General features: G+C 41.7%; 1 protein-coding gene across 2 annotated transcripts in view; it reads left to right on the top strand.

The window, feature by feature from the left end:
* The first annotated feature begins 11,205 nt into the window (after positions 1 to 11,205).
* Positions 11,206 to 14,043, top strand: part of STX18 (syntaxin 18) — a 59,464-nt gene continuing 56,626 nt past the window's right edge. Inside the window, exon 1 of one of the 2 annotated variants that reach the window (XM_030270740.4) lies at positions 11,206 to 11,510. In XM_030270740.4, coding sequence (XP_030126600.1) covers positions 11,343 to 11,510 — 168 coding nt within the window. In that variant the 5' untranslated portion in view covers positions 11,206 to 11,342. The remainder of the gene's footprint in view (positions 11,511 to 14,043) is intronic. The other variant, XM_072928001.1, reaches the window with a different exon arrangement.

Consider the following 14,043-nt stretch of genomic DNA (forward strand, 5'->3'; position numbering starts at 1 on the left):
AAGCCACCCATTCCTAATTGCCTTTAGAGATGGATGATAATACAAACTTTGAAGTGATAATCAGCCTAATGAGTGGCCTTGCTGAGAGGGTAGATCATGTGTCAGAACAGTTTGCAGATGCTTACAGGCAAACAAAGCCAGCTTTCCTTTTAGACCTGAGAGGACCATGGCGAGTCTGGTACCCAGAGCCCCGCACAATGGCAGAGACTGGGGCACAGCAGGACGCTGCAGCCTGCTGATCACAACTGACTCCATCCATCTTGCTCTTTGCCTTTAATCAGCGCAGTCAGAACAAGTCCTCCAGAGCTCTGCATGTTTATGCTGGATGTTTAGGCAATAACTGTGTAAAAGATAAATTCTCTGATTCTGAGTCATTGGATTTAAATAATAGCGATTGGACTTGATAGGTAATGGCCGAAGATCCCGGCTAAAACTACTGAGTAAATGTAATTAAATACAATCGGGTGCAGTCAGCCAGGCAGAGCCAGAGACCATAAAAGGCTCATTCAGACAGCAATGAAAACAAACAACGTCAGCAACAAAAACAAAACCAGTGTTTGGTTTGCTAATAAGAGCATGATCTGAGGCCTGATCTACACTCAGTTTTTGCACCCAACAATTTGACAAAATCAATAATTTGTAAAAAGCCAGCAGCAAACAAGTAAACAAACAAAAAGACAAATTAAATTGCTATAATCCCTTAATCTGGATGCGGTTATGTTATCATAAAGACATTTTCTTTTTAAAGTAGTTAAGCTGTCATACATTCAGTCAAGTGTGAACAAATAGTCTATGACCATGTTTGTGCTAATATGACTGTCTCAATGTAAAAGGGTTGCATTGATTTGACAATCTTTTAGGAATTTAGCTAAATTTTGACAAGAGCTGACCAATAACATTGCTTCAAAACCAACTACAAAGCTGGGAATCTGCAGGACTACACCAATTTGACTTCTAAGTATAAAGGAAAGATATGTGAAAACATATGTATGAATGGGTTAGCATGCTTAACAATTCGGATGTAAAAATTTAAAATTCTTTGGGGGGCAATTCTGTAGTCACTTGTCAAAAGGTTGTGAAAAAGCTGAACAGGTGGGTTCAGGATTTACACTGTTTTAATTAGAAGCTGTCAACTTTTAATATTTTGTAATCAACTATTTCACTCGTAAAACCTGTCATGCAAATAAGGAGGTAATGCAGTAAAGCAAATGAGAAACAGAACTTTTCATAAAAGTAAACCTACCCTTTGAAACTAAGAGCAAGATTATTGCTGTCATTTCAAAAACTAGAAAATTAGGTGTCTTTCAGATAAAACCAATCATATTTTCATATTTTTTCTAGCTTTATATCTGCCTGGCTTCCTTTCTTCAAGTCAGTGAGAAAAGTGCAATCTTTTGGATCTGAAAGTACAGAAAAAAAAGCCTTTTATTTTGTGTAGTTTGTGTGTGACTATAACTCATGTGGCTGTGGAAAGGCTTTAGAGCTTTCTGATTTGAAGTTTTGTTTTGAGACAGCATTCTCCAGTAAGTGATATCTGATGACACTTGCTGCATGCTGACATGAAAACCTATGCCTTCAAGCTCTCTGCTATAACTAATATCAGTAATTAGCCCAGCCTAAACTACTTGAAACTGAATGCACCAGAAGAAGTTAATTTCTTTTTGCTATAAAGTATGAGAAAGAAAACACTTCACTGAATTAGTAAATGGGCTTTGAGACATGTGTCCATCGGCTCTCATAAGTTGCCCGAGATCACACAGGTTATCTAAGGTTCCTGAATTCACAGAGCCAGAGACACACATGACTGTCTGCCAGCGCCCTGCTCTCACTCCTGTGGCAGTCAAACCTTCTCAGCTCTGCTCAGCTCCCTCAGTGGCAGCTGTGAATAACACAAGAGTTTTCCATCCTAGAAGCTGTGGGCTTGTTCCCTATAGACCTACAGACCCTTCGTGTCTGCTCACAAAGCAGCCCAGAGAACCAGACTTCTCTAACAATGCTAAGTCAGAGCTTTTGGGAAGTGGTTTTTGAGCTGTGGAGGAACCTCGTGTTCCTTCTCACCTGGTGAATAAGCTGGGAAACACCACCCTGCCCACATTTAGATAATATCCTTCTCCAAGTAAAATTCTAATCCACTTATATTTCTCCTACAGGAAATATTTCTTTAAAATTCTCTTAGCTTACATATTTATAGTTTATATGATTCAAGTTAATTGTTAAGCAATAAAATCGCTAAACATGTTTTTTAAAATCATTGTATAATTCCATAGGCATATGCATTGGACTATATGTACACTATATATGGTTTCATAGTAATTTAGTTCTACACAAATGCATTCAGAAGCATGGAAGTCAAAAATACCCTTTCCAGCACAAAATATTGCCATCATTACTTTTCCTATCACTTGTAATCACATTCAAAATCTCCATCTGAGCTCTAAAGTGTGTTGGACTAAGGGAAAACTTACCTGTAGTCAGACCTGTAGAACTGAAGCTGATAATTTGTGATTAGTTAATGGAAATGTGTTGACAAATGAATTACACTTGCAAGTTTAAGCATGTATGTTGCAAGCAATTATGAATTAGAAAGAAAAGGAGACAATGACTTGAATAAATGGGTTTGGTGATGCATGATGGCAGATACCCACTCACTCATGGTTCAAAGTTTGGATTATAGGAAGGGATCTTAAAATTTACATGACATGATACACTGCAAGGTATACCTTTCTAAATATTCTTTTCTAACTTTTCTTTCAAAACTTTTCTAACTTTTAAAAAGCTTCTAATTTTTTTAGAATAAAACAAATAGGACTTTTAACGTACTTTTGAAATCCACTCATTTGATAGTGACCTTAGAATATGAATTTAGTGTTATGTTGTTAAGATATGTTTGTTATCTTTGCTATATTTGCTGTATTTGTATTATAGCATCTCATAGTCATAAAACAAAGGGCTTTCATGCTCAGCTCTGTGCAGGTAACAACCCAATAATCCATGTCTGAAAGATTTCCCTAGACTAAAGCCCTAAGAAAAAGAATTGTAGCCAAGATTTTCAGAATACTTTTTTTTTTTTATGTGTGTGTGTGAGCTAAATTTGAGAACCATAACGGTATCTGATTATCAGAGGATTTTAAACTTCACATGGTCTAAAGATAAATTAGACAGCCACAAACAAGGGCGACCATAATCAGTAGTCACCTTTAAATTCCACAGGTATGTTTTCTCTCTCAGTTCACATCACCCTTGCATGGGGTCATTACTGGAAAAGGGAGTCCTAACCTCCCGGTCGCCTCTGGTTATACAGCCTCTCTGCATTAAATATGCTGGCACTCGTGAGCGAGCCAATCTGATGGAAACATAAGCCTACAGAAAATGCAAGGCGATCCGCTTGTCTGGGCAGCCACACAAGGGCAATGACAGCGCAGGGCAGGGGCTGCCAGGGCCGGCTCTGTCAGCGCCCGCCCGGGGCTGCCGCGGCCCCGCAGCCGCTGTCGCGCATCCCGCGCATCCCGCGCACCCCGCGCATCCCGCGGCCGGGCGCCCTGTAAGCGATCTGCTGGTGCTGTGCCAGCGGGCAGCCAAGGAAATACCAACAGCACGATTATAGCGACCCTTAATAAAATAGGTACTTCAACTCCCTGCTAGAGTGAGGGGAAAAGTGAAAAAAGAAACGGTGTCGTTGCTTTAATCTTTTGATTTATGGATTGAGATGTCCAGTGGTTATGAATTTAAACTTGAGTCTCCAAGGACTTTTTCAAACAAGTAGCTCTAAGTGTTTCACAGATACCTACAAAATTCCATAAATCTTTCCATGAGGCAGCAAAACATACCAGGAGCCAGTCACCTGTTAGTGGAAGGCAAGCATTCTGAGGAAAATGCATCAGGGGTAGTAAAATCTAGCACCACTATAAATAATGGAAACCACAGGAAGAAATTAAGGTGGTTAAACAGCTACTGGAGATGAAATTTAGCCAAGACATGATGGTTACAATCCTTTTCTCAGTCTCAATCCTGTTAAAAATAGCCATGAAACTGGTAATGACAAAAAGGAATGGGAGACTTCTTTTGTCTCATCTGAGATGTATCTCTGGAGTAAGAAGCTTGCTTTTAAAATGGTTTGCTTTGTATTTATTCCCTCTGAGCCAGTGTAAACTTAACCCATTATTTTAATTGGACCAGATTCTTAGTGTGTTACCAAATAAATTACTAAACCCACTTCCTACTTTTCTTGGAAATGTCTCCATACCCCATATTCATTCAGTTCAGTCCTTCCCTGAGCTGCAACTCTGTCCAATCTTACAAACTACTAGGACAGGAAAGAACTGTAACTCTGGAACTCTGCAACACATTTTGAACATTTTTATTTAACACATGCTGTATGGCAGTAGGATTTTGAGCAGATTATAGCAAAAGTCACGCACAGAAAACCAAATGCGCCTTGTGCAAAGTATTTTCTTATTTTTTAAAAAAAAAACCACTATATGATTGCTGTTATGCTGAAATGCAGCCTGATTCAGCACTGGGTTGTATTGCCTTCCCTCCCATTGACTTCAAAATGAATAAGCTCAGCCTGGGTATTTGAGAATTCATTGCTGTGAAGACATATTCTGGCAGGTCAACACAAGCATTATTCATAGGCCTCAATTCAGTCTGTCATCTGAAATGAAAGAGAGCCTTTCTTTAAAAAGCTAAAATCCATCTTTAATTTGTTATCCTAGTAACTGTATCAAAAACTGTTATAAAACAAATATTAAAAATGAGAGCAAGTTGATGAGCAATTGAAATGCAGTAAAATAGATCTGGAAGTGCTGCAGAGCCACCAAATCCTTGCTGCAGCTATTGCAGATGACCAGTTTATATAACCTTTTTCATCAATATATCAAGATCTCTCTTAATAGCATCTAGCTTTATTTCTTCCTTTACTGCTATTGTACAGTTATCTGTAGTTCTTCCAGTTTGAGTTACAGTTTCATAGATTATATGCCAGAGTGGACCACTATGATCATCAAATTTGACCTCCATAATCTCTGCAGGATTGCCCTGAATTCATTTAAGAAGCCAGTGATTTTGTAACCAGGAGTTTATTATGGAAAGGGCACAAGAGCCATGGTATCAGTGTTGACTGATGGGATTAATCAGCTCATGTTAACACACTGATTATCATATAGTAAAGGGAAATGTTTCAAAAGAATACCCCAGTCTGAAACATAAAGCAAAATCATTTGGACTTCCAGAGAGGTCATGGTTGAAATATCACAAAACTCTCTTTACTCAAAGCAGATGTTTATTAAGATTAATTTAGTGTGAAAAATGAACCAGAATGCATATAAAAGACAATGCCTCCTCAATTATGTAATAGGACACCTCCTCATTATATTGTGTTCACTGAAGATGATGGTATTTTCCTAGGGGATGTATAACTACAGTTTGCCAAAGTCCCTCTCCCTCATTTTAGATTAAATATCAGACTGCAAAGCATGAAGCCAAGTGAACAGAAACAAGAGAACTCAAATAAACATAATTTAAATGAAAAAGAAAAGGCCTCTGAAGCATGTTTTCTGAGTAAATGAGTTCAAAATAGAAAGTTACAATGATGCCAGGATACAAATACAGAGAAAAATCACCAGAATTTAATATGAGCAAAAATACCTCTTTCCTACATTTGTACATGTATTGAAATGAAATGCAATCTCTAAGTGTAAATATTCACTGAACTTTTCACAGAACTGAAGCAACTTCTCTTTCTCGCCACCTTTTCTCTTTTTGTCCTGTCTCTTTCTGTGAGCTCCCTCCAGTGTTCTCAAGGAAGTATTGAATCATTTCATTTTGGTATATTACATTTTTATCACAGGAATCATCATGATAAGAAATATTATATAAATCTAATCTCCAAGGATGCCCAGTCTGGGCTAAAGGTCTGATCTAAACCTGATTATGAAAACAGGCACGGGAAGAATAAGATGTCCCTCACTCACCACAGATGCCCCTTAGAATGAACAGCACATGTACCAAAAGGGCTGCTGGCTGTAGAGGGGACTAGAGAATGAGCTGAGACTGTGTACAACTCTGAGATTACTTAGAGTTAAGGAATATAAATTATTTCCTTATTTTTCTCTAGGGACAAAGAAGAAAGATTTCTCCTCTAAACTGCAGGTTCATTAGTTGGAAAAGAAAAAATGACCAGGAAAACCAGGTCACCGACTCAGCCATCAACATGAAAAGACCCTGTCAGGTAAGGTACATTCCATATTGCAATAATAATGCCTTTGTAGAAATCTAAACTGAAGAAGGATATGATTACACTTTGGCAGAAACCAACAAGGGCACTGAACCCAGGATGCTGTGGATATGCCAGTCTGCTTGGAGCCAGCTCAGGGATCTCTATACAGAGCTGTTGTGCAGGCTAAAAACTTGCCAAAAGTGCTCTAACACCTATTTACATCTTGTTCAACTTCTGCTTCTACCAAGATAAACAAAAATAGAATCAAACACTTTATTTCTATGCCTCTTCCACTGGCTTTGTGGAGTTAGTAAACAAACGAGAATAAAATTATTCTTCGTAAGGCTACTCTGCCTGGTTTATTTATGGTTTGTGTTTTAGTGTTTGTTCACTGACAGAATAAGCCACTCTGAACTGGGGATGTTGCAGAGCCTTCCCTCACTTTCTTCCACAAGCTGTTTGTTCCCATCCCTTCCCTTGTACCCACAGTAATGCTCTGGGCAACTGAGCTATGAAAGGGGTCAGGGAGCTTAGTTGTAATAAAACCAGGCAAATATTGGGAGAACATACAGAAGCTTAAAGCCATAAGTAATAGAACTAAAGATAACTTAATTTTGAGTACTGTAATGTCAATTAATTTGGTGTCTTTACTGGTGCTTTAGTTAGTGTAAAGGTGACTGTGACAAGTTACTCTCCTGCTAATCTGCATGATGTCCAGCAGATAGTGAGCCATTTCCTAACCTCAGAAATGTCCAAATGGAGCTATGGAATTACTCCAGTCCTTTGTGGGTTTGGCAAAGATCTTGTAGGATTTCTAGTGACGTATGCTGGGCCTGACTCAAATCCCAGCAATGGAAATTTCTTTGATTTGGCTTATTGTTATTTCTGACCCAGTAAATGTGGGAAGTATTCAGGCATTAAAAAGGCGTTGTTTCCCTGACATATCAGTTGGTCCCTGCTGTTTACATCAATTGAAACAGAATTAAAATCCCAATTTGATTTTTCCTCCTTCAAAGCACATAAAATAGTATCAATTCAATGCCTGTCCAACCATCATGTTGAATGGTTTGTTATGTACACAGCAGGATTTGAGTTTCTTATGAGAAAATTGAAAAAAATGGTCCAGATCTCATAACTCCCATTCTCCTATCATTGTCTGTAAATAACTTCAGAGAAGCTCTTTCCATTTTCTCCCCTCATCTCCTTCATAATAATTCTTTAAATAGGTTACTTCTACATTTTAATTTTTCTACCTTTTTCATTTTTGTTTTACCCATCCTTTTGTAAGGGTCACCCTACCATCACTTTTGCATGTTGTTAACACAGAATCAATGGAAGATCACTCTCCTGCCAATTGAACTGGTTTCTAGCAATCAATATTTATGGCCATAGATAACACAAGCTGCAGTTCATATCCATTCAAACTGTCATCAAATGGAGTTTCTCCCTTTCTAATTTGTCTTGGTTACAAATGTGCACTGTGAGCAAATTGCCTTCATCTTGATAGTCTCTTCAGTTTGCAACACTGCCATCACATAAAGAAAGCTACTTGTTTTATGCCAGGAAAATAAAGAAGAAAATGGCCCACATGTCGTTTTCTATTACCTGTGCCAAATTAGGACCTTTGTAACATTGGGAGGAAGCTCAGGAGCTTTATCTCTTTTATTTGTCTTTCACACCAAAGGAAGTTACAATTTGAGGAGTTACCTGTCTCTGAGACAATCCCACCAGCCCCACTTTAATGGGCACATTGATTGATAGTCACAGGGAAACATAAACTCCCTTCCACTGGCAGATTTTCCTAGGACTACCTATTAAGCAGGTAGATATACCAACACCTGATGATCAGTTTGCTGTTCTCACACTGCACACAAAATTGTTGCAGTTTGCAATGTCCTAATTTCTTCTCTTCCAGACATGCTCCTGTGGGGTACATCAGAGTGCACAGTGCATGTGGTCTCACCAATTTACCTGCATTGCTCGTGGTGGGACTGTAGTGCTTTGTGTGTGTTATTGGAATTTTACTCCAACCTTAAAATCTTAAATTTCAAGGTGAGTGTTTTTAGCAATTACAGGAAGCTCCAGCATGTACCATTGAAACATATCTGCTCCAAAGTAAGCTCTAAGCTTTTAAAAGAAGGTGGCTGTGGAAGTGCAAATGACTACTGAGGAGATGCAGTTACTGTATACAGGAAGCTCGGATCAAGTTCAAATGAAAGCTCTGGGCACCAGTTCTTAGCAACAGATTTTAAAGCAGTTGTAATCTTCAAAGCTATCTATCTCACCAGCAGAGGCCCTGGGTATTATATACCTAATGAGTTAGACCATTTGAGCAACCTTCTTTCACATTAAAAAGGTACTTTAACTTTTTCTTTTGCCAGATTAACTGTTCAGTCTATTTTTGACAGATGAGATCAGCTATATGGAATTTTAATACTCTATTTCTTCTAAAATGTGTCTCTGTTTATTTCCTTGGGCTGGAATGGAAGTTTTAAGACTGTTGAGGTTGAAAATTGGTTGTGCAATATAGTAATATTTTACTATTACTGTTTTGGGGTGTTTTTCAGTAACTATTGGCCACGTGTATAAAGCACAAATAAATAAGTAAAAGTAGAAATAAAGACATGACCTTCTTCCCAAAGAATTTCCAGCTAAGGTCCTGATCTAGTAAAAGAGTTATGTGTGTGCCTTGTGAGGTTCCACTGACCTCAGTGGGAGTATTCAGAGGAGTTTAATATGTGTATAAATCTTTGCAAAATTAGGAGGTAAAATATAGTGTGTCTGTTAAAATTTACTCTGCTTTAATGTAGATGCCTTTTATTGGTCAAAATAAGTATAGAGTATTCCCGTTATTTTAAAACATCTAAATCTCATTAGAAAAATAATTAAACTATTACTTGACCTAGGCACCAATTCATTGTTTTTTTTCTAAAAGCAAGAAAGGAAGGTGAAGTTCAGAATTTCAAAAGAGCCTTAATATTCTACAGTACAATGTAAAAAAAGTAATACTCTATTAGGAAAATTTCTAGATTCTTATCCAATGGTCACTTAAATGAGAATACTTTAAGGGAGTGTAAACCTTTGCTTCATTAAATATTGGAAAAAACCATACAGTTGAATGTGCACAAAACCACAAGTTAATGCTATCACTTGCACTTTCAGGAGCATACTGCCATGGGCCAAGATGTGGCCTGCCTATTTCTACTGACAAAAACTAACCTGTGCAAGTGCGTGTGAAAGAATATGTATGTGGAATGAGTCATTAATTATGATAAGGATGACAGAACCACAGCACATGAAAATTACCTTAACAGGCAGCATTCATGAACATGTCTCAGAAGTGTCTTCAAGGAGTTTAAGACTGAGGATGTCAGAATGATCAAATCATTACTGAAAGTTTATTAAATATGACTGTTCAGGTTTTGGTAATGCAAGGGAAAGAAAACTCAGCAATATTAGGAAAGATACCTGAAAGGATTTAATTTACTATGTGTATGTTTCATATAGTTTTATTAAACATGTCCTTTGCTGAAGTATCATTACACTGAATTTTTTAATCTTGAAAGAGAAAGCATTTGGCTCAGAGTTCAATCAAGTACTGCTGGCATTCCTGGAATTACAACTTTAATCCCTTCATTGTCCACTTATTTAATGCCTTAAATATATTCTTGTGGTAAATCCAGCACCGAGGACAGAGACTTAAAACAGTTTATTCCTTTAATTAGAAATATGTATCTGTACCACAACAAAAACACAATTTAAAATAGAACAGTAATAACAAAGTATGAATGAATGCTAATTGCAATATAACTATGAGGAAACCACTAATATACAGCTAAGGCTGAATTGATGGGAACTGAACTGAAAGCAGAGTAGTAATCAACATGAGAAGAAAGCCTGATACTCTGGAGTAGATAGGAAAAATAGTTCTGGTTGATTAAGTTTCACTCTGCTGGGGTGAGGTAGGATTTTGAAATTGCTTTCTTTGGAGGCTGTGTCAGGGAATGAATGTGCTTTTGGTCAGTGAAAGGACAGCTAAAAACTACATGGTGTCTGCTGGACCCCAGAGCATTGGGTGGCACATATGTATGCCTAAGCACATTTATATAAACACTACTAGTTATTTGGTCAAAAGCTTTCCCCTCTGTGCCACACAGTCTCATGCAGCTAGGCCACTGCACAGAACGTGATAACAAAGTTGCCTCGCTAACAAAGGTTATTTCACAAAGTTCATTCTGGAATCAGATTACAAACATTGTGATACATTTTGCAGGTACTGATGTGACACTGTCCCAGCGCAGGATGGCAGCAGACTGGGGGACCTGGGCAGTCAGCTTTCTGTTCTGGAGAGGAAACCATGGCTGCACACGCCAGGTGTAAGGAGGTTGCTCTGCCTACACATGGAATTTTGGTTATAGGACATACACAGAATCACAGAAACACAGAATATTCTGTTCTGGAAGGCACCCACATCAGGTCCAACTCCTGGTCCCACACAGGACACCCCCAGAGTCACACCGTGTGCCTGGGAGCAGTGCCCAAACTCTTCTTCAGCTCTGTCAGGCTTCGTGCTGCGGCTGCTTCCCTGGGGAGCCTGTGCCAGTATCCATCTCCGGGAGAAGAACATTTTCTAATATCCCACCTAAACCTCCCCGACACAACTTCAGGCCATTGCCTCGGATCTTGTCCCTGTCACCACGGAGATCAGTGTCTGATCTCACGGAGGGCATTGCCTAGGGGAGTCTCACACCGCTCCCTCTGGTAGCGCCTACTCAGATCGCAGCGCAGATCTGGTTCATCTGTATTAATCAACTCTAATTAACCCGCCTTGCACCAGCACTGCGTGGCTACACCGGGCAGGACGCCCTAGAGGGGCCGTTACACCGAACATGCTCCAATTTCCGTACAGCGTTTACGCAGCGCTGGGTACACCTGCAGGCTGTGCCGGACACGGCTCCCGTGCCGTGCCGTGCCGTGCCGTGCCGTGCCGTGCCGTGCCTCGCAGGCCGCTGTCACCCGGGCGGCCCCGGCCTGGCGCGGCCTCCCCGCCCCTCCCCGCCGCCGGAACGCGCCGCGCGGGGCCGCGTTGCGCGGGGAAGGGCGCGCGGCGGCACCGGCGGCCGCCATGGCGGTGGACATCACCCTGCTCTTCAAGGCCAGCGTGAAGACCGTCAAGACCCGCAACAAGGCGCTGGGAGTGGCGGCGGCGGCGGGGGACAGCGCCAGGGACGAGCTGCTCAAGCGGGGCACCGCCCGCTCCAAAAGCGACTTCACCGGCAGGGCGCGGGAGGTGGTGAGTGCGGCCCCGGGGGGAGGGCGAGGGGCAGCCGGGGCGGCGGCAGCGGCTCCTCCCGGGCGGGCAGCCCGGCCCTCGCCGCCGCCTCGGAGCGTCCGGCGCTCCCCGGGGAGAGCGGGCGGGCCCCGGAGCCGGCCGCAGAGAGCCCGGGGCAGCGCTTTCCCACGCGGCTGTGGCCTGGGAGAGCCGGCGCTGCCGGGGCCGGGACCGGCTGTCGCCCGCGTTCCCCGCGGCGCGGCTTCTCCCGGGGCCCTCCTGCCGGGGCTGCGGCCGTGTCCGTGCGGATCCGCCGCCCTCCGGGCCGTGCCTGCGTGCGCACGGCTGTTTCCTGCTGCCGCCGCCACGTAACACAGCGCTGCCGTAGCACACGCGTCCGTCAGCGTTTGCGGTGCTGCTCCCTGCGTGCTGCCTTCGCTCGGTTGTGTGCGCTGTCACACGGTTAAGTGCCAGCCCTAGGGACATTGCATGTACAAAGGTCATCGGAACGTTTTAAGGTTTGCAAAGACAAGCAGTGAAAAGTTAAGGAATTTCAGAGGTGAAAGCTGATGGGCATTAACAGCACTCCTCAGCCATAGTCGTTCTGTAAAAACAATTTTGTTTCATATAGTTTTTCTCCATTCTGAGTCAAAGGCAGGGTTTGAATAATATATCTTTGATAAAGCACTGGACTGTATTTTGAAAAACTAAGGAACTCTGAGGAGACAGACTTATAGAATGGATTTGCAAGTTTGGGACTAAATGAGAAATGCATAAGTGGTTTATAGCAGCAGAGGTAGCACAAGGAAATCTGAGGTTTTTAGGTTCCATTATAGATACTCTTATAGCCACAGATTTCTTTGTTGCCTGTGAACAAGCCTTTTACCCCATTGCTTATAGTATTATCTTCGTCTGCATTTTGATTCCTCCTTCTCAATTTCTCTGTCTGCATTTCAAATTATTTAGAGTCTCAGACTAGGTTCATGCCAACCTCTTCCTTCCTTCTAGTCTTTGCTCCCCCTTACCTTTCTGCTACCAGGGCTTCTCTGCTTTTGCCTATTCCCAAGTTTGGTTTTGTTTTTTAAAGTTCTATTTATACTGGAGCCTACTGTCACCTCCATCTTCGCCTTGCCCTGCTGTGGTCCTGTGCAGTGATAGCATGCTATAGCCACGTCCTTTTTTTCTGCCTTGGTTCTTTGGCTTACCACCGTTCACAGCTGCTGTTTCCTGATGATCCCAGTGTTTTCTCTGAGCTCCTCACCCTTTCTGAGTTTCCTTAGTGCAGACAACAGAAGGAAGGACGAAGGCGTGGAGAAAAGTGTCTTGTTTAATTTGTAAGAGCATCAGGTGAAGTAAACAGCTAGTGCCAAGGGGGATGAGCTGAACTGTCTGAGGAGGACAGTGGTTTTAATTAATGGTACTTATATAAACAAGGACTTTGGAGGAGAAGCAAAGCTGCAATGTGTTGCTTTGTGAACATGTTGACAGCCGGTCAGTGAGAAGGACCAAGGTGGACTGGCCTTGCTCTGTAACTCCTTTGCGACAGTGAGCCAACAGCCCACCAGACCACAGAACATCACTTTGATGTGTGAATAAAACATTGAAACTGCAGCTAGAATAATAAGATTTATAGTAAAATAAATGATGATTTTACATGTTTGTTTCAGCCAAATACAGTTCAGTTTGATCATCTATTGTCAAACCCTCTAATAACCCTGAATAAGCTACACTTAGCCACCACTTTCTTTATGCCTTACTTGGTTGCAGAATAGAATATTTCAATTGGAAATGACCTACAACCATCATCTGCTCCAACTGCCTGACCTCTTCAGGGCTGAGCAAAAGGTAAAGCAAATTATTAAGGGGATTGTTCAAATGCCCCTTGAACACTGACAGGCTTGGGGCACCGGCCACCTCTCTGGGAAGCCTCTTCAGGTGTTTAACCACCTGCTCATTATAAAATGCTTCCTAATGTCCAGTTTAAGCCTCCCCTGGCACAGCTTTCGACCATTCCCAGTCATCCTGTCTCTGGATACCAGAGGGAAAAGATTGGCACTTCCTTCTTCATGTCCTCTCCTCAGAAAAATGTAGAGCAATGCGGTTGCCCTTCAGTCTCCTTTTCTCCAAACTAGAGAAGCCCTAAGTCCTTAGTGCAAGTTCTCCATCTGACATGCAAATATGGAAGTAGTGAAATAATAGAGTCTACACAAAGAACTACTCTTTTCAACATTATAGTCTGTGTGGGTTTACATAGCATCTTGCAGGTAGAGCTGTGCTGATGCTTCTGTGCTCCAAGCTTCAGGAGTAGCAGCCGGCTGCTCACAGCTGCAACACAGCTGGAGTGTGGGACTGGGCAGGCACTCAACTGTAGGATCAGAGATCTCTCTGGCCCATCACAGAGAGGTTTTGTGTCACATAATTAAGGTGTTTGAGCACTTTTCTGAGCTATATTAAGCGATATAAGTACCATACATTGAGCGTTCTCTTTCTCCTTTCTGCCCCTGAAGGACTTTTGCTGTAGGATCCGAGGACTGTGGAAACTTCTTTGGGTTTT

This window comes from Taeniopygia guttata, chromosome 4 (genome assembly GCF_048771995.1).
Source record: "Taeniopygia guttata chromosome 4, bTaeGut7.mat, whole genome shotgun sequence".
NCBI classification, from domain to species: domain Eukaryota; kingdom Metazoa; phylum Chordata; class Aves; order Passeriformes; family Estrildidae; genus Taeniopygia; species Taeniopygia guttata.